Source organism: Aspergillus thermomutatus (genome assembly GCF_002237265.1).
Source record: "Aspergillus thermomutatus strain HMR AF 39 chromosome Unknown NODE_39, whole genome shotgun sequence".
NCBI lineage: Eukaryota > Fungi > Ascomycota > Eurotiomycetes > Eurotiales > Aspergillaceae > Aspergillus > Aspergillus thermomutatus.
This window is the reverse complement of record NW_020798088.1, coordinates 36,973-56,861: the sequence shown is the minus strand read 5'-3', so window position 1 is coordinate 56,861 and position 19,889 is coordinate 36,973. Positions and strand designations below refer to the sequence as shown.

The following is a 19,889-nucleotide window of genomic DNA, read 5'->3' as shown; positions in this document are numbered from 1 at the left end:
GAAAGATCATAATTCTCGTCCACAAGGTCGTCGAAGATGGAGCCAAAGTTCGATCATATCGGTTGTAATAGAGTCAACAAAAGGAGCACCGTATTTTGAAACACCCCACGGATCGATGGCATGTACAAAATCGAAAACAAGGTAGTATATGCAAAAGTCAAAAAAAGAACTCCAGTGTCATGCATCGAGAGGACGTTATCACATATCAAAATTATCATCAACGTTGAAGATGCCCGGCTCGCCGCCGTCGCTGCTCTTGTGGATGCCACTCATGCGCTGGTCGGTGGAGTTGCCGTGGTGGTGTGATCGCTGCCACGTCTCCGGATCCTCGTCCATAGGGTCGCTGGGGTCGTGCTTCATGTGGTGATCGATCGAGCTCTCATTGACAAAGGTAAAACCCTTGAAGTTGGCCTGCATCCCTGGCGAGAGCGGCGTCGAGGCGGGCATGAACCCGTTAGCCAAGGCAGCGGCGCGATCGTTCAGCGAGGCACTGTTGTCAAGAGCGTTGGTGAACTCCGGGTCAAAGTTGGACGTGTCGGTGTCAGACTTGAGCTTGGGCTTGAAGGGCGGAATGACATCCTTGCGGGCGAGCGCCTCCCAGTCGATGTCATGGAAGAACGGGTGCGCCATCAGCTCCTTCGCGTCTCCCTTGGCGCCCAGGCGGTGCTTGGGGTTTCGATTCAGCAAGCCCTTGACGAAATTCCTACCCTCCGTGCTGAGTGCGTCCCGAGGGAAGCGGACCTTGCCGAACGCGATGTTCTTGTACATCTGCTGGGTATCCTCCGCGTAGAACGGGCTCCACCCGCAGCACATCTCGAAGACCAGGACGCCGAGCGACCAAAAGTCGACCATCTTCGTGTACCCTTGTTCATCAAGCAAGACCTCGGGAGCAAGATATTCGGTGGTGCCGCAAAACGTGTTCGTGGTGTCATTCTGCGTGAGATTTGCTTTGGACAGACCAAAGTCGCACAGCGCGATGTGCCCGTTGGCGTCGAGCAGGATGTTTTCGGGCTTCAGGTCACGATAGACAATATCGTGGTCGTGCAGGTGCTGGAGAGCCAGAATCAACTCGGCAATGTAAAACTTGGCCCGGGCCTCCTGGAAGCGCCCTTCTTTTTGCAGGTGCCAGAACAGTTCGCCACCCGACATGTAATCGGTCACTAGATACAGATCGGTGGGGGTTTGGAAGGAGAATTTGAGTCCAACAATGAAGGGAGAAGCCGCCATGGCTGTCCGAACCAGGATATTGCGTTCTCCTAACGTATGAGCGACCTCTTTCTTCTGAATGATCACCTTCTTCGACAGAACCTTCATGGCGTAGATCCGGTGCGTATCTTTCTTCATCACCTGATACACCTGTCCAAACGTCCCCTTGCCGATGAGCTTCAGGATCTGAAAGTCGTTTGGTCCCACCTGCTTCTTGTCCGTCTTCTCGAAAAGCATCTCCAGGTGAATCTCGCCGGAGATCTGAGAATCGCCAGCTCCGCGCGCCGACAATGGGAACCAGCCCTCCAGCCGGCTGTGGTCTTCCTTGAGGTTCAGAGACAGCCGTACGTGGCCAAGGAACGCTTCCTGGTTGTTGCGATCATAAACTGAAACATCAATCTCAGACTCTTCTCCAAGAACATCACTAGTCTGGTTAGCACGTAACACAAGCTACCGGGCGAGGAAACATACAAAGTCGCCTCGTGGTTCCAATGCGGATCCGTGACGGGCGATTTTCCCCGGAGATCGTGACCCTCCAGTGCGCTGTTGTTGCTGCTCTGGCGGCTCTTCATCGGAATCGCCATTGGCCGTCCCGCCTCGCGCTCTGATTTCTGCTTTTCCTTCTCTCGGCGCTCGATGGACGCTTCTTCCTCATCCTGGGCACTCTTGGAGATGACCTCGTTCCACTCAAACACACATACCACGTACGGATCAAAGCCTGGCCTGAGACCGCGGGCTTCAGTAATCTTGACGTAGAGTTTCCCCTTAAGGGAGCCGACAGAAGGGCCAGACTGTTGCTCCGCCTTCGGGGTCTCTGACGGGGAAGGAAACGCTTCGTTGAGTTTGCCCGCAATTTCGTCGGCGGACGTAGCCATCTCATCGGACTGTGGCTGCACAGATGAAGGGGGCGAGGATGATGTTGATGTGACAGGTGGGTTCTTGTCAGTTTCGGATCCTTCGTTGGACATGGCGCGAGGGGTAAGAGGAGGTGTGTTCTTTGGACGAGAAAGATCAGACACGTTCCCAGTTAGCTTCGCGAGGTTCTCAGATGACATGGAAAGATGTGGTTTCTCATGATCGAGCAGGGGAGCTTCCGGCAGACTCAACGCATCGGCAGAAACAGGAAGGGAAGGGTTGGAGAAGTGAGAGGCAAGGACGGGGTCGTCGGAGATGCTAGAGACTGGATGGGAGGTATGACGGCGTGCTTGAGACTCAGGTGGAGTGGTGGCTGTGGACGGAGAGAGATAGCTCTTTAGAGCGGTGAAAATAGAACCCATGCCCTTCTCGGGGGCCGAAGATGCCAGTTCGGGTTCCTCCGACTCTTTCTGCAAAAGGGAACAGGCGGAGGAATAAGGGGGGGTGGGCAAATTCGTAGGAGGTAGAGACCCCGGTGAGATGTCTTGTGCATCAAATTTCTTGTCTGGGGAAACCGAAGAGGCATTCATATCCGAAGCCTCGTCGCGCTCCATCATGACAAAGGATCCCGCAGAAGAGGAATTATGTCCAGAGCCTTGACCATCCCGTGTATCTGTGGCATGTGCACCCGGCTGGATACCGTTGGTGGAAGCAAGAGTCTCAGAAGGAAACCATGAATTGGAAGGGCGGTTGTCATCACTAGAAGAGGGACCAACCTGGAAATAACTGTGCATGATGGATGGTTGACGTTTGTCTGTGAGATCTGGTTTGGGAGTTGCAACGCCAGAAGGTGTCGACCGATTGGAACCAATTGTATCTTGGTTGTCGTCGTCCTGCAGGTGGTTGCTATATACAGTTAGAAGCCGCGCACCAGAAGTTGTCAAAAAGATCGAGTTGTGTGAGGAGTAAAAGAGTATGTGACGATGGCGCAACCAGCAACAGTCAGGCAGGAGGCTCTGTTGCTGTTCATAATTCTTGCAACAGGTTCCAAGGATGAGCAGGCCTGACGCCGACAGAATGGGGGTGCGATGAAACAATGTGGTAAATCGCTCTGTGGGGCTATTTGTTTTTTGGGAACATTGCTTGATCATATCGCAAATTCAGAAGCAGCTGACTCTTTCTCTATCCATGTCGAATTGAAAACATTGACGGGGAGACGAGAGAGCAGCAAGACAAATAAAGCATATTACTCACTTCCGCGAGGTTGACTGGTTTACCAAGTCCACATCTCCAGGCAAATCTGTTCCGCTCTGAGCAGCAGCCATCATCGAGATTCCATTCGAGTTCCAGAGGTCTTTGCCGAAAGCGAGGAAAAAGGATGAAGAATTGATGCGACTCCGGCTCAATCGAGAGGGTGGGGGGTGGAGGCGAAGAACGTGGCTAAGGTAGTTAGATGGAAGAGGAGGAGGAGGTTGTGTGTACGGAGTAGAGTAGAGTAGACTAGGTAGACTAGGGGAGTCGACAAAAAAAGGCTGTGACGACGCCGCTGGGCAATGACGAGCTAAGGAAGTTTGCGGGAAGGATGATGGATCCGATCGGGTATCGGAGAGCACCAAGCAGGTTAGCAGCTGGTGCGTGAGGATATTTGTTTGTTCTTTGGTGAGATGGAAAGATGGTAAAGAACGAAAAGAGGCGCCAAAGTATGAGATCGAGGAGATGAAAAAGAAGAAGAAGAAGAAGAAGAGAAGATTAATGCTCAGAGAGGCCAAGGAGACATGTTTTTGTGGTTTAGGTTTCTTCTTCTCAGGAAAGGATCGGAAAGGCTCCTGATTGATTGGGAATGGGTTCAAGAAGTATGGGACCTGGTGGGTTGGGTTATTTCACTGTGTTCGAATCATATCGAGGAACATTATTACTCAGATCACCAGAGGGGACCACCACGGAAGACTTGAGACTTGTTTGAGATTGAGAAACAGCTTGGTACTGAGAAAGACGGGTGAGGATATATTATTATGAGTGATTATTGTTCTTTAATAGTATCACCGTCTGACGGGTGGCGTGGGAACTTGAAAGCTGAAGTCACCATCCAATAATAAGTATTAAGGGAGGTAATCCTCAATCTGGCAGTCATCCGCAGCGGCTGAAAGGGGAATTATGTGAGACGGAGACGGACTGCACGAGGGATCTGATTCAAGATGCAGAATAATATAAGAACAAGAACACTGTAAATCATGGATAATGGATGGTGGCTGGAGAGGGGTATACTTGTAGATACTTGTGGGCTATGTAGTCATCGAGGTAAGGTACTGGAGAAGCATTACCTACATGTTACAAAAACATTGTGTATGTCATAGAATGTTATAAGGTTATAAGCATAGGGATCTATAAATGATTCATAATTTTTCTAGTAGTAGGAATTATATAAATATCTGATGTTGCAGTAGATGACGATGACGATGATCTTCTACTAGAGTCAGTACTCGATAGGTAGTCAGATACTTGGAATACTCACTCGGTCAGCTTGTTGTTGGTGGCCTTGGGAACATCAGGAGAAAATCATAGTAAAATGAGGCCTCACCGGGTGGAGTTACCATGAGCGAATGACTGTTTGTAAATTTGACCGAACCACAGGACGGGAGAGTCTTGGGCTTCACCTGAACCATACTATGATACTATCAATATCATCATCAGCAGCCAGAGGAGCCTGACTCTTTTGATCATGCCATGAATAATAAATATGTCGGTGACAGCCTGATGGCTCGGGATATGTCGACCCTCCGCAACTGGCTGTTATCGATCCTATTTCTTCCTCAAACATGCAGTCTCAAGGATCTCAAGGCAACTATGGAGGAGTGCCTTGAAGCCTTCCATTGAGCCGTATACCTAGGTACCTGAATTTGCCTCCCGAAAGTCTTCAATTTCATTCGATATTGTCCCTTATCAAGTCATCTCTTCTCTTCTCTTTCCCCTCTTCCTCACGCTAATCGCATATCTACAATAGCACTGCACCTCCGCCACTTGCGAACCCCTCCTTTACCAAGTCGAAGTGGGGGTTTATGCGAAGAGTGGCTGTCGTCGTTACAGCGATGAAGGTCAATTTTATGGAGTACTAGTCTGCAGTCTGTTCATATCTTTAGATCCATCATGGCGGGGTATAACAATCGCTCCGCTACCTTCTCACTTGAGAGATCTCAGCATTAGTATTGGTTTCTCAGTAATATTTGGCTGATCAGCTCTGTCAAGCTGATGGTTACACAATCAACTTGTTCTCTCCTTCATGAGCACGGGATATCCGCCTTCTAAGACCATACGCAGCCCTGCGGGGGTGGTTACTCAACAGCAGACTATCACTCTCATGGCGCCCTGGTCCAGCGGCAACCACTTATCATTTGAACAGAGATCAATAAACAACTAGCAAAGCATATGCACAGGGCTCGTCCTCACTTATGTTGAAGGAATATCTATAGAACTAGGTAGGCAAAAAAGTGTAAAAACTTGATATTTCACTTTGGGCCACCCAAGGCAATGGTTCCCTTACATCTACCCATCACCGGTTCAGGGCAGCTGTTCAGGCTTCGGCAGGTGTTCCATGTATAGCTACACTTCCGGTTGTTACACGGTTACACCATGCCGGAGCAGCTGCCGGCTTCATGTGCTATTGCGTTGAGATGTCTGATTTGATGAGAGATCAGCCGGTCATATCGTGCTCAACCTTGAGCTTGCCATTGATCAGTACCTTTGTACGGAGTATGAACAGAACATTCCTGGGCTGTAGGCGACTTGACATCAAAGTACTAGCACATGCGACAGATTCCGATCGAGCTCCCCTCCCTATACTCCGTAACATATATCCCTCATTCCCGTGTATGCATCGACGCAGCCACCTACCACAACTCGCAGGAAAAGACATCCTTAAAATGGGTTAGGCCTACCACCCCCGGAATGTTCCCTGCCAATAATTGCCCCGTTGAGAAAATCGCCCAAGGAGCTCCCTCCTCAGCAAGGAGGATCGTGCATCAGGAGCTAAGTACTTGTCCTCGGTCAAGAGGCAGGTCATCTGCAAGCTGCGATTCTGTCGTGTAAGGGATCTGCGGCATGCAGAGCTCCGGTAATACCCACGAATCATTGACCAGTCACCGAGAGCTGATTGAATATTTGATGTTGAGAGGGAAACAACCCCTCTATGTTGCTCTCAGTGATAACGATCGTTGAAGCAAAGATGAAGCAAAACTACGGCAATCTGGTGCGAAGTACGATACGTCAGGGTCTCCTGGAGTCCTGGTAAGCTGTTGACATAAGGAGACTGATCGACGAGATGGGATAGATTCGACAGTCTTGCCTTAGGCATCACAGGACGAAACGGTTATCTCGGCGAATGACATCATCAGGCAGATCCCGATGATTAGTTATTAGTTAATCTACCGTAATGCAAAGCAGGCTAGGGCTTAGGGCTTCACCCTTTGCATGGATAGCACGTGGCAATGGCGACTCTCTGCCTGAGGCATACAACACGCGGCGCGCCGTCCGGAAGAAAGAAACTCCGCACAGCTCGCAAGTCGCAATGGATCCCAGCGAGGCTGTCCCTGGGATAGATCCGTTCCCAGCATCGGACTATCGAGCTTCACTGCATTGGACGTCATCGCTTGATCTAGGATGGCGAGGAAGTTAAGAGCGGCTGCACAGGCAGCTGCCAAATCAATGAGTATGCCTGCCTATCCTTTATTGTCCTTATCCCCTTGTTCTTCGGCTCGAAAACAATTACCGCGCGAATCTAGGTACTAACCAGTCATCTGTAGAAAACGTACCGCCGCCGCTCCCCGACGCATCAGACGAAGAAATGGCAGACGCGCCTCCGTCGCGCGAATCTTCACCAGCTGAGGATGCCGGCGAGCCCTCAGAAAAAGAGTCCGACGTCGAACCTCAACCAGAACAAACCCAGGAAGAGGAACCACCAGCAGCAGCCACACCTGCTCAAGAATCCACCGTTCAGGAATCAACCCCCGCGTCGCGGCCAGACACACCCACGCAAAGCCTCGGCCGTATCTCAGCGATTCCCCGGAAACGACGTCCAGGTCGTCCGCCCAAGAATCGTCCTCCAGACTGGGATGCGCCGGACGGCAGTGCGCCGCCGCCAGCGCATTCAGGCACACCGGCGAAGCGACGGCGAGGTCGCCCTGCGGCCAGTGGTGGAAGATGGGCGCGCAACCGGGGCCCATCGCATGTCACGCAGGTGCCGATCGACAAGGAAGGGAACATGATGGATGTCATTGACGACGAGGTGGCGCTTCCGCCCGACCCAGAGGGCGAGACCAAGGTCGACAAGAACGGTGTGCTCAAGGACGGCCGAGAATACAGGGTTCGGACGTTTACCATCCTTAACCGCGGAGATCGGCTTTACATGTTGTCGACGGAACCGGCCCGCTGCATTGGGTTCAGGGACTCGTATCTGTTCTTCCAGAAACACAAACTCCTGTACAAGATCATCATCGACGACGAGGCTAAACGCGATCTCATCGAGCGAGACATTATCCCTCACTCTTACAAGGGGCGTGCCATCGGTGTCGTGACGGCTCGGTCGGTGTTTCGAGAATTCGGTGCCAAGATCATTGTCGGTGGGCGGAAAATCATCGACGACTACAACGTCCAGGCCGCGAGGGAGCGTGGTGATGTCGAGGGCGAGCTGGCGGTCCCAGAAGACAAGCTGCCGGCCCCAGGCGAGCCGTACAACAAGAACCAGTACGTGGCGTGGCACGGAGCCAGCAGCGTCTACCACACCAACGCCCCGGCTCTTCCGCTACCCACCGGCAAGGCTGTCGACTCGAAGAAGCGCAAGGTGACTGTGACTGGCGATAACTGGATGCTTGAGCATGCTCGGGAGGCCAGGTACGTTCCCCCTTCTCTGTTCAAGTGAATCACACTAACTCTACTAGTACCTTCAACTCGCTTATCCTGAACGCGCGCCGCGCGAATCTGGAAGGTATCTACGACATCCACACCAATGCTATCCACTATCCCAAAATCATGCAGCCATCGCATGCCCGCTGGGAGCGTGTTCCTCCTCCGGACCCTCGAGTCACCGCCAGACTCGCCAAGGGATTATCGACACTGAGCCTGACGAACGGGACGGACGAGGCCGAACCAACCGCCGAAGACGAGCGTCCAGCCCAGCCCGCCGAACACAGCACTGAAGAGCCCACAGACACAGAGCCCACCACCACCATCTTCTCCACGATCCCGCCCGCGCTCGCCCGCCGGTTCGCCATCCACGACACCGTCCTCGAAACCCCCCCGTCCTCCAACATGGGCATCCCCGGCCCGGACGGCGACGTGCACGATCTCGGCAGCAACGGCCTCATCAGCACCGCCGACTCCCTGCACCCGGAATTCGTCGGCCCAGAGATCCTCGCGGAGCTCCCCCCGGAGTGCAAGGAGGCGCTCGTCGAGGCCGCCGCCCGCGAGTGGGAATGGAAGTCGAAATGGCGCAGCGAAGCGCTGGACGGGCAACGCTCGACGCCGCTGAAGAGCTATGCCTGGTTTCCGTAGCGTCCATTCTTGCCGTACTGTCACTTTCCATTCCCTCTCGTCATCCTCATCGTCATTTTTCTCTCTATGTTATCACGTCGCAATCGTATCTGGCATGGGCAGGGTTTCGTATTTCTTTACGGATAGGAGAACAAAAGGTGCTTTTCGTTTTACTAATCTCTCTTTCTTACTTGATAGCGGTAGGGTCGGGATATGATCACTCGTCAAATAGAAATTCTATTCCTTCTGATACTGGATATTGTTCCTCGTAGATCATCTTGAAATGCAGGGTGTATTGTATCTATGCGCGGGACCATTACCTAACGGTGTACTAGGACAGATTCAAAACCGGTCGGGTAGAGAAATGAGATGCTAATCAAAAGGACGTAGACTTCGTTCAGCCATCGGGCGGGGACGTTAATATGACAGACAGGGAAGAGGCAGAAAAGTCGCGTAGCGCAAAGCAAACCGAATTACGCCGACTGGAATAACTCGAAAGGAAGAACAACGGGAGAGGAAGAGAAATTCGGGCTTTGGTGAATCAGAGGGGTTAACGCGAACTCCAGTCCATTCAGGTATATGCATGACTGCTAAGGAAAAGACGGTGGGGAGACAGATGGAATGCTCGTGTTCAGCCCATGGCCATCTCGGCGCGCAGCTTCTCCAGTTCTGCCTCCTCGTCTTCTTCTTCCGCTTGCTTTGTCTTGGCTTCGACTGATAGCATGGCACTGTTAGTTGTTGTCCGTGAAAAGCCGACTGGGGGATGCTTACGCTCTCTGTTGCCGGCGGCAGGTAACCGGTTGAGATCGGCGACGGGCACCGTCCCGGTCTTGAGCATGCGCTCGTCCATGACCTCCTGTTCGAGACCCTCGAGTTCCGCCTCCAGTTCGGTCTCGTCGGGCTGTTCGCCCAGAGGGTTGTTCGTGATGGCCTGTGCGATTTCCTCGCTGAGTTGGTGTTGTTCCCGGAGTTGGTCCCTGTTCCGTCAGCATCTGCCGATATCCATGTGCCATAGATGCAATACATACATCGTCTCATCAACCTTGTCGATAGTCATCGAGCCATGGATCTGTGTCATGGCAGCGCCGGCCGCCTTCATTGCGTTCAGAGTCTCCTGGTTGATATTCGCCGCTTCGATCGAGTAGATCTGCTGTTCGAGCTGGGCGATCTGCGCGGTTGTCTGTTCGAGGTTCTTCTCGTGGACCTTTTTCCTTCGCAGAGCGGCTTTGGCAGCTGTGGCAGACAGTCAATCTTGTGTCCCTGACAAGGACAAAATCCAAGGCAATGCGTACCGTTCTTATTTGTCGTGATGTTCTTCCGTGCGACCGCCTCTTGTTCCTCCATCAGATGCTCCAGGTGCTTTTCTCTCTTCTGCAGCATGTCCAGCTGCTCTCGGAGCAGGAGGATCGCGTTCTTGGGCGCATCCTTGCGCTTCTGAGCGGCCGCACCGCCGAACCAGGACCACATTATGGCTGTATGAGGTATCGTTCAATCTTTGGATAGTTCAGTGTGGTAGGAGATAACCTCAGTTGGAGGCTTATCGTTGGCCTTGATATGTCTGGAAAGCGGTCGAAGGCGGTGGAGGCAGCCAAATAGAGGAGGGGTTGATTGGATTGACCGAAAGAGTGGGCGTTCGAGAGATGTAGAAATCGACTACACGATAGTTTAATCTAGTAAAGGGGAATATGAAGGGGACTAAAATGGCCGTTGCCTGGTGCAGTCAACAAGGGCGATAACAAGCATGTGTAATTCCAGGCAGAGGCAGAGAGAGATGATTCCCCTCGTCACGGCAGAAGATCCTATGACATACGCGCTAAGCCTATCGGAGGTGGGCCGTCACGTGGTATCTCTTCTACAGATCCCCATCATCCCCTTCAAGAATCGACTATTGTGTCGAATATCCTCAGATCATAGTGAGAATGTTCTGGCTGTAAGATCACTGAGGGATGAACGGCCCCCTTCCCTCCACCCGAGCCTTTCTCTCCGACCTCCCTTCTCTCCCGACAGGCTCCAAAGTTCGCTTTCTCGGTTGGTGCGTCTCAACTATGCATTTGCCTCGACTTCAGTCTCCTCTATCACTGTTGACATGTCTACACACCGTAATTTAGCTGATACACATTGCAGCGTGAGAACGTACAACATCCCCACAGGCCACCTAGTCCTAGAACACAACTATCCCCGTTGTAGATTTTCCGCCAACGCAGGAACAGAACGCGCCTCTGTGGCTGTCGATGTCAACGCGGTTCTGGAATCTGTGACGGCGGAGGAACTGCGTGTCGGGGCTTGGGTCCATGTTGTGGGTTATGTGAGGAGCTGGGGCTCGGACGGCCCTGATCATGATGCCCTCCGCAAGCTGAGGGTGTCGAGTCCGGTGTATGTGGAGGCTGTGATGGTTTTCTCAGCGGGTGCGGTTGCGCTGGGCGAGTACGAGAGGGTTTTGCGGGATGCGTTGGAAGTCGAGCGGAGGATTTTGAGGCCGGATTGAACGCAACTGTCTGTGAGTCTTTTCTGGCTTTGGTTTGTTGTGGTTGTTGATCATTAAACATAAGTCATATTAGGTTTTCTGCTATGCTGAATGAAATATGCGCCTCTATGCATGGATTAAACCGAACTCTCGTGAATCACTTTTCCTAAACATTGTGTTGGGAAGACTAAACCTCCATCTTCACCGGCTCAGCCGTCGCGCTGGCCTCAATGCGCTGCACCAGTCGTTTCCGCTTGCCCTCCAACCGCATCTGATCCTTTTGCATGCGCATAATCAGCGCGCTCTTCCGGCGGATCTTGTACCCGTACTTGTAGAAAACAATGGGAATCGGGATGATGGCCACTTCGAGCAATCCCAGCAGCGTCCCTGACCAGTTGGGCCCGATCCCCGCGTACATATACGAGCCCACCAAGGGCAACACACCGCCCAGGATACTCCGAATGACAGAGTTACCCGCCATGGCCGACGCGGCGTACACCCCGTAACTCTGGGCGAGGTAGTTGGACGCGTAGATGAAGACGCCCGTGTTGCCGGCGCCGAAGAGGATGCCTGCAAGGATGGGGACGACCCAGTGGATGGACGCCGGGGCGCAGGTCCAGGCGAACCAGAGCTCGCCGGCGGGGATGAGGACGGCCGAGATGCAGACGATGGACACCATGGCTTCGGGGGATACCTTGCCCGTTTCCGGGTCGATTTTGTGGCTGTTAATCATGCGGCGGATCAGCGGTTCGCAGGCGATGGTGATGAGGCAGCCGATGCCGATTCCGGCAAAGGCAAGTCCGGAGAGTCCCAGGGACCAGCCGCGGATCTGCCGGAAGACGATCGGATAAGCGGTGAAACAGAGGTAGAGAATGCCGTACACGATGGCGATGTAAATGTTCCAGAAGATACTGTCGATGTCAGTCATTGAACCTAATGTGCAGAGGGCCAACTCACCAAATGGGTTCGGTGACCGCCATGACAAACGGACGACCCAGGTTCAGCTTCAAGAGCTCGCCCAGACTCATCTTCTGGTCATACCGACTCCACCAGCGTGATTCGCCGGTCTCTTTGCGGAGTTTGGCCGCCTTCTTCTGCAAGATGACAGGGCTATATGTCTCTCTCATGATACACGAGAGGATCAGAGCAACTCCAGACAGTATGAGGGCAATCCAGTCCATCCACCGCCAACCCAGATACTGCGTTACGAAACCACCAATGATCGGGCCCAGCACTAGTGCTCTAGTCAGCTCTACAATGCAATCGTGCAGCAGGCGGGCAACAACGGACCTGGGCCGTTGACAGGACCAATACTCCAGATGGACATGGCCAGGGCTCGCTTCTCGTCTGGCACCAGATCGGCGACCATACCGGGAGCACTAGAGATCATCACACTACCGAAGAAGGCGCCAATGAAGCGGACGATGATGAGTGCCTCGACGGACTTGCTGAGCGCACAGGGGATGATCAGGACGGTGAAAATAAACAGGCAGCCGATGGAGACCGGCTTGCGGCCGTAGATTTCGCTCATTGGAGCCATGAACATCGACCCGATGGCTAGGCCAACCAGGTAGAAGGTCAAGCCCAGAGTGACAATGGTCTCCGACGTGTGAAACTCGGATGCGATGACCGCTACGCCAGAGGTGTAGGAAGTCGAGTAGAGGACACTGGGAACGAGTGAGTCACTTGCTTCTCCTCCAAAACGACGAGCCGACACACTCACACAACCAATGTGTTGAAGGACAAAAACGCCACAGCCATAGCCTTGTATCGGAGCGACCAATTCTTCGGGTTTGCTTGATCGTCGTCACCCTCATAGTCGACCTCGAAGTTGGGATCCGTGGTGCCAGTGGTACCGATCGAGGTCACTCTTCTCGTCAGAGACGGCTCTGACAGTCGTGATGCTCGTGTATTCAGCGTCCGCAGTGCTTCCAGTTGGTCGATTGTATCATCGGAGGTGGTTGACCCGCCGATGGACTCTACGTCTGCCGGCATGGCTTCTTCCTGACTGTGCTCGGGCCATTTCTGGGGGTTTGACGCCTCTGGATGCGACATTTCATCCACCTGACTGAGGTGATGGCGACTGGTTCTGTTTTTTTTTTTTAAGTCTGCCTTTTGGTTGGGATTGCGCTCCTGTTTCAAGCTAACATGGGGGTGTCCGAGAGCTGGGTATATCGCACTGCCGCCAATATGGATTCTTTTGGTTATATAGTTTCAAGCACTCATACTCTGGCCAATATCTTCTGAGTATGATCTTCCTGGCTATAATTTGCGAAGAGTCAACCTGTGCTAGAATGGAGCAGAAGGTATTGAGGTTTATGTGCAGGCGAATGAAGCAATATGCAGCAGTGATGCACAATTCGACCTTAACACAGACAGGAGAGACAGACGGAATTTGAGAGAGAGCAGTCAAAGAGGAATGACTGACATTATAATCTCGCTGGACTAAAAGCGACTGGAACGATGAGTGGTAGGGGAAAAGGGCCGGTGGGGCCTCAGGTAGAAACAGTCATGCAGACTAGAAGAAGAAGAAGACTAGAGTGATAAGGACGATCATCGTCTAGGCTCTGAAACGAGTCGAGAACGATGATGGATATACCGAAAGATAGACTAACGGGTTGACTTGTTCTAGAATAAGATTAGATTTAGGGACATACCAGATCATTCTGACTAGGCAGTAGAGATATCTACTTCTGCAGCGTTCAACCTCAAATGCTACGTATCTAGATCCTAGGCTATCTGCTTGCTAGACGGACGGAGACCGAGGCTTGGACGTTATAGTTTCGGTTGATAATGGCGGGAACTACTTGGCCCCCGCGTAGGATGGTCTAGGATGGTCGAAACAGAATCCATGGCTTGAATTGGATCCAGCCTGGAGTAGATAACTAGCTAGGAATAAACCGAGTCAAGACGTCCACGGGACTGATAGCCAAGATGCGTGCTGTATGTACGAACTCTGGAGATGGGGTGATTGATCATCGTCCAAGTGGCAGTGGTGGATATGTGATGGTGCAAATTGAGCTCGGAATGAATTCCGTGATAGCAAGAACAAGAATGAGAGAATTCGCTTACCAACTGTCCAGACAGGATACTCCAGAGTCCACTGAGATCAAAAGAAGGTTATCGATGACCCCAGACATCCGGATTCCAGAATACGTACACTCCACAATCCGCAGTCCACAGTCCACAGTCCATACTCCATCTTGAAGGGGGACTGGGGGAGAATGATTATGTGACTCTTTTTTACTCCGTACTCGGCCTTTTGTCCGTGGAGGGATTCGTCGATTGGCACGAGAGATGACAGGGTCTGGTCACTTTGTCCACTCAGAATGCTCGACTCTGGTTCCGGTTTGCCGCGATGCCGGTTTGCCGATTTCAGGAGACTCAGGCAATAAGGCATAAATAATAATACTCCACCTCAAAAGGAAGAAAACTCTATAAGCGATCCATTTCCCCACAGAATTCTAATCCCACCAATCAGCATTGTCTTTGTAATTTCTACCTATCTTGTCCTTCTCGAGTACTCTAGATAAGTATCTGGTGGTACCTCAGGCAGGCATCAGAATCATAGACATAGAATATGTTCCCTTGTGTCAGTCCTTCAGAAAGAATGTTAAGGGGCAAGCATACTGCTGTACTCCGTAGTCTGTGGAGCGGAATCTCCAGTCCCCACTCACCATCTGTTGCAAAATGCAATTGACACTCGACAATAGAATTACAAAGAGTATCCGTTCTACTCGGATGCTTGACTGAAGCATATTTGATCTCTTCCGAATTCATCACAACCATCCTTCGTTCACTATTCATGATGATTAAAAGGTCAAGATCCAGTCGCACCCTAAAAATGGATCACGCGGGCCAGATGCTTGTCGCTCGTCTAACCGAAGCGACTAAAAGTCTCGAACCAGATCGCTTCGGTGGCCTTGAAGTAGGCTAGAGTAATCAACATGATTTCGACCTCAGCACCATTTCTCGATCTGTGCTTTGCTCCCTGGGTCTCTGGACGTCTCAGCATGGGGTTGATGGATTTCTGAGAGCTACGACTTCAATCAGGACTCGTCTGCGTCCCTACAGCGCCTTCCACGAGCGACTAGGTCACTGTTGGCTGTCGGGCTGTCGGGCTGTTGCTGTTCGCTTTGTTTCATATAAATCGTCAGACGGACCGGTCGATCAGGTGATACTGCTATAGACCTATAATTCGAACCAGACGAATCGGTTCGCCTGAGCTTGCCGACCTGCCAAATGTCGTCCACGCTTCTCGCCGCTTCAGTTGCGGGCCTGGCCGTCCTCTACCTCTACCACGTCAACCGAGGAATGACTCAAGTCCCAGAGGAAGCTCGTCTATTATCTCCTCGCCGCTGGACCGTTGAGGAAATCAAGGACGCTTATCGAAAGGCAATTGAGTCCCCAGTAGATGTGAGCAAGAGCCTTCCTCCAAAGCAACATAGACGATACATTGTTGTGGGCGGAGCAGGTATGTCTTGTCTAGCACCATGCAAACTCCCACAAGTTGATCCAAGGCAACTGCTAATGAATTTCAGGACTTGTTGGGAATTGGATCGTAACGCATCTTCTTGCTCGCGGCGAGGACCCAACTGCCATTCGCGTCCTGGATCTTCAGTCGCCCCGTCAGCAAATCCTGGACCAGGGAGTGGCCTTTGTCAAGATCGATATCACCGATGGAAGGGCCGTTCAGGCTGCATTCGCGCAACCGTGGCCGCAAGAGGTCGCCAGCCTTCCACTGACCGTCTTCCACAATGCCGCTGTTATCAGACCCGGAGAGTGACACAAGGCCTTTCTCCAGTTCTGCACCAGGGTCAATGTCGATGGAACCAGGCACGTCCTGACCGCGGCAAAGCAACACGGCGCAAGCTGTTTCGTGTCGACCTCGTCCGGCTCCGTGGTCCTCCGCCGTCCATCGTTTTGGATCGCGCCCTGGACCAAGTGGCCCAAGGGCGTCGTCCAGATTCTCAGTGACGCGACAGAGACGCCCAAGCAGCACGACCAGTTCTTTGGCAACTACGCCGTGTCCAAAGCCGAGGCCGAGCGCATCGTCCGCGCCGCCGACAGCCTCGAATCCAACTTCCGCACGGGCTGCATCCGACCCACAAACGGCATCTACGGCGTCGGCGACACCACCATCACGGGCAGGTATCTGCTCGCGGGCGGAGCCCCAAGGTATTCATCCGCACCCCTTTTCCTTCCCTGTTGCTGCAGCCTAACTCCGTTAAAAACAGCTGGACCTACCCCGTCATCCAAAGCTTCGTCAACGCCGAAAACGTCTCCCTCGCCCACCTCCTCTACGAGCAGCGCCTGCTCGACCACACCGCGAACCCCGCGCAATTCCCCAACATCGGCGGCCAGGCCTTCGCCGTCACCGACCCCAACCCGGCCATCGCCTTCAGCGACATCTACCTCCTCCTCACCACCCTCGCAAAGACCCCCCTGCGCTTCCCGCACGTCGCCCCCGTCCCCGTCCTTCTTCTCTCGTACCTGCTGGAATGCTACGCCCTCCTCCAGCACCTCTGCCTGCCCCGTCTCCTGCCAAAGATCACGGGCGATCTGGCGGATCTCCAGCCCGCTCTGTTCGCCATCTCCGACGTGCATACCTTCGCGGACGACTCGCGCGCGCGCAGGGCCCCCGCCGACGGGGGGCTGGGCTATCTTGCGCCCTTCACGACGCTGGATGGGATGTGCAAGCAGGTGCTTGAGTGGAATCGGAGTGCGGGGGAGGAGACCGTTGCTGCGGTTCGGGGGAAGGGGGCGGATGTGAATTTGGTGGTTCCTTCGAAGAAGTTGTGACCAAGTAAGTAGTGTTTGGGACATGGTATATCTGCCTGTGGCAATGGGTTCGCACGTGTAGTGGTATATAGTCTGCTTTGCATGGCTTACGTGCTAGACTACTTCTAGGGCTGTAATTCTCCGATAGCACATCATAATCTGATCTTGACGGATAGTATATGAATTGCCACTTGTCATCAAAATCCTGTCTAGACCTCGACTACATCCTAGGGAGACAAAGTGTATGAAATTCGTCACTGGATGACCGATTGACCGTTCCTTCAGGGCTGTCTTTCCACGGCGACTCCATGTGGACAGTACCCAAGACTCGCTGGACTGTCACCGGGCTTGCAAGATTGGTAGCCTTCAAGGAGGTGCGTCACTCGTTGCCGTAAATGCTCTGAATGGTGACACTGGGGCAGCCGTGCCAATCAACATGACACTCTTGGTCGTAACAACGTGGCTGACGCTCGATTCCGGGCACCAGATGGGCCTGCCAGCGCTTTTCTGCAGGCCACTATGCGGGCTTGGTGTGTTCGCCTTATGAGCCGATGAGAAGCGACTGCTGGATGTATTTTCTGACGCGAAACCGGCCATAGTAAGGAGAGGCACGTGAGACGGTGAAGCTATGCCTCGCCAGACTTCCTCTTGTACCGGCTCCAATCCAGTCATAAACAGAGTGACTCAAGTGGAAACCCCACTTGCTGCACAATAACGATTCGTGCGACGTGGCCACTACCGCGCCTGCTGCTGAGCAAGCCGACGTCTCTGCTCCAGAATCTGCAACCGCAGTCCCTCCGAGGCCAATTCCACGTCCAGGATGGCACTGACTCCTCGCTTCCACGTCTCCTCCAGACTCACCAGCTCGCCCTGGCTGGCCTCCTGGGCAATCTTCCTCTGCTTGTTCACCGCCTCCGCCGCCTCTTTGGTCTCGGCCAACTCCTTCTCCAGACCCCGGAGAATATCCTCCAGCTGGGAGTTGCCAATCAGCCACGCGTTCTTGCCGTACTCCTCCAGCAGCGCCAGATTCTCGTGTCGCATGGACAGATGGGAGCTGGCGGTGTACGCTTTCTGCAGGGTGCGGCGCCATTCATCCAGATCGGGGGTCTCTCCGTCCGTCGCGCGGGCAGGCGGCTCCGGTGCCTCGTAGCGTGACAGGTCGATTCCACCGGTCAAGGGCAACCCGGCGGCCTTGCGGTCGATCTCCTGCTGTATCAGGGGAGTGAAACGCGGTTCGGGGAGCTCGGGGATGGCGGGATGAAGAGTCGAGGCGTGGTCGGTGGGTAACTCTGCTGTGATAAGTTGCTGTGCAGCTGCGCGTGCTTGAGCAGATGGCTCGGCGTCGATGTCTGGTCAGGAGGTCAGGAGCTATGGCCGGAAAGTCGTGTGGCAGACTGAGGAGACTTACAAGGGAGGGAATCGTGGGATTCGTTGATGAGGTGCATTTTGTGACAAAGAAATCGACAACAATTTGGATCTCAATATTTTGTTGGAGAATGCCTTGGTGATATTATTCTGCGATGATTGCTTTCAATCAGCTGCGACGAAACACAGAAGCATCATTTTCGCTACTGTTTTGGGCGGTGAGACCGGACATGCTTAGTCAGCGGATTCCTCCTCCACAGCCAGTGCTTCCGAACATCTCGTCGTACGCGATGAAGAACAGCTTTCAAGGATCAGTTATCACTATGACGGTGAAATAATCAGTAGCAGTGATATCTGTCATCAAGACCGACGTCCGTCCGAGGTCGATGCATATTGTCGATGTCTCACCTTGCAAGGTCAATATCAAAGTCAACTATGCACGGCGACTGAAACGACTATCTTCATATCTCCAGGCATTGGTAGTATCTGCAGGTTATATTGAATGACATCATGTCGAGTACCTCTCGCTGGGTGTTATATTAAACCAAGTCAGCAGGACATTCACTGTCTGCGATAGGATATGAAGCTCCGAGGCTTGTCATTCCTTGGTTATCGGAGGTCACTAATGAGCACGGCTCACTCTCAGATGATAAGCCGAGCCAGCTTGATATGAGGTGATATGGGAAGTACATGCGCCTCGTATGTGCGTCGGTGTTGTCTCGCCGCGGTCAATGATCATACCCCGCAATATTTAATACTACGTTGACGATGTTGATCACTGTCAGGTTGCGCTAGCTGGACTATGGAAAGCTTGCTGGCCAATATCATTGTGCTTCGAGAGCTAACAATCTTCAGATACATCGTGCCGCGGATGGGCCATCAGTACAGTGAAATAAACTGTTGGCAGTTTCCGTAAGGTCATAGATCTATGATCTGGAGTTAAGAACCACGACGTCAATGATCTGTCAACGAATATACAAAGAGAGCTGGCTGGAATGCCCAGGAAGAAAAAAGCAAGGGAAATGAAGCCGAGAAGCAAAACGGATTGCGGAGGCAGTCGCAGACTGCCTCCCCACCCCGCCCAGTCTCCCTCCTGCATCTCCACAGTATTAGATGGGTGGAAATGAAGAGGGACTGTTGTTGGGACCGCCCCATGCTCGTTTCGTTGAAATTATTGACAGGAGAAACGAGCAGAGGCGGATTCGAACCGGGGTCGCAGGAGTGCAGACTACTGGTCTGCAGAAGTGGTGAATCGAAGACTCCTGCAGGCGTTATGCCGCTGCACTACCGGACCCCGGCTGGTTGACTGGAGAAGATAAAGCCGGCTCATGTGTTGCCTGGTGGACTGCCTAAAAAAGGTAAGGATGCTTGGTGCTTGGATGCCTGAGAAGCAGGGCATTTTGCTAGGGGATCTCTTGCTGTATCATATTCATAGCTTTGCCAGGAGATACATAAGCTACTAAGAGTGCATACTGCTCACCTTCTTGGTTTGTCACGGCCCTGTTATAGCATCACATGCAAATGCAATCTAATTCTGAGCCTGTCAACTGTCCTAAAGAATTGAAATATAGAGAACTATAGAAACAAGCCCAAGCCTAGGATTCAGGATGTATACTGATAGCTTGAAATGGAAGTATCTCCGTCTGACGAATATAGTGACACACCTCCACAGTCCCACATATGATTTTCCATCAAC

The 19,889-nt window shown here is 52.7% G+C and overlaps 7 protein-coding genes across 7 annotated transcripts; 3 read left to right on the top strand and 4 right to left on the bottom strand.

The window, feature by feature from the left end:
• Positions 1-198: 198 nt before the first annotated feature.
• Positions 199-3,389, bottom strand: schA (serine/threonine protein kinase SCH9; the record flags this gene model as incomplete). The annotated part of the gene is made up of 3 exons (XM_026759614.1): positions 199-1,630; positions 1,678-2,967; positions 3,316-3,389. The coding sequence occupies 3 exons, from the start codon at positions 3,387-3,389 to the stop codon at positions 199-201; spliced, it is 2,796 nt and encodes a 931-aa protein (XP_026616552.1).
• A 2,855-nt stretch (positions 3,390-6,244) lies between these two features.
• CDV56_105623 (uncharacterized protein) lies at positions 6,245-8,604 on the top strand (the record flags this gene model as incomplete). The annotated part of the gene is made up of 5 exons (XM_026759242.1): positions 6,245-6,342; positions 6,499-6,657; positions 6,714-6,763; positions 6,837-7,944; positions 7,992-8,604. 5 exons carry the CDS (start codon positions 6,245-6,247, stop codon positions 8,602-8,604), a joined length of 2,028 nt encoding a protein of 675 aa, XP_026616551.1.
• A 610-nt stretch (positions 8,605-9,214) lies between these two features.
• Positions 9,215-10,050, bottom strand: SNF7 (ESCRT-III subunit protein SNF7; the record flags this gene model as incomplete). Its single annotated transcript, XM_026759127.1, has 4 exons — positions 9,215-9,297; positions 9,355-9,560; positions 9,612-9,816; positions 9,876-10,050. The coding sequence occupies 4 exons, from the start codon at positions 10,048-10,050 to the stop codon at positions 9,215-9,217; spliced, it is 669 nt and encodes a 222-aa protein (XP_026616550.1).
• Positions 10,051-10,529: 479 nt separating this feature from the next.
• Positions 10,530-11,068, top strand: CDV56_105433 (nuclear telomere cap complex subunit Ten1; the record flags this gene model as incomplete). Its single annotated transcript, XM_026759052.1, has 2 exons — positions 10,530-10,615; positions 10,708-11,068. 2 exons carry the CDS (start codon positions 10,530-10,532, stop codon positions 11,066-11,068), a joined length of 447 nt encoding a protein of 148 aa, XP_026616549.1.
• Positions 11,069-11,234: 166 nt separating this feature from the next.
• Positions 11,235-13,102, bottom strand: CDV56_105269 (MFS transporter; the record flags this gene model as incomplete). The annotated part of the gene is made up of 4 exons (XM_026758888.1): positions 11,235-11,958; positions 12,005-12,281; positions 12,338-12,714; positions 12,771-13,102. 4 exons carry the CDS (start codon positions 13,100-13,102, stop codon positions 11,235-11,237), a joined length of 1,710 nt encoding a protein of 569 aa, XP_026616548.1.
• Positions 13,103-15,289: 2,187 nt separating this feature from the next.
• CDV56_104979 (putative 3-beta hydroxysteroid dehydrogenase/isomerase family protein) lies at positions 15,290-16,849 on the top strand (the record flags this gene model as incomplete). The annotated part of the gene is made up of 4 exons (XM_026758598.1): positions 15,290-15,521; positions 15,589-15,829; positions 15,884-16,225; positions 16,285-16,849. 4 exons carry the CDS (start codon positions 15,290-15,292, stop codon positions 16,847-16,849), a joined length of 1,380 nt encoding a protein of 459 aa, XP_026616547.1.
• A 714-nt stretch (positions 16,850-17,563) lies between these two features.
• CDV56_104862 (pre-mRNA-splicing factor SPF27 family protein) lies at positions 17,564-18,273 on the bottom strand (the record flags this gene model as incomplete). Its single annotated transcript, XM_026758481.1, has 2 exons — positions 17,564-18,177; positions 18,237-18,273. The coding sequence occupies 2 exons, from the start codon at positions 18,271-18,273 to the stop codon at positions 17,564-17,566; spliced, it is 651 nt and encodes a 216-aa protein (XP_026616546.1).
• Between the last annotated feature and the right edge of the window lie 1,616 nt (positions 18,274-19,889).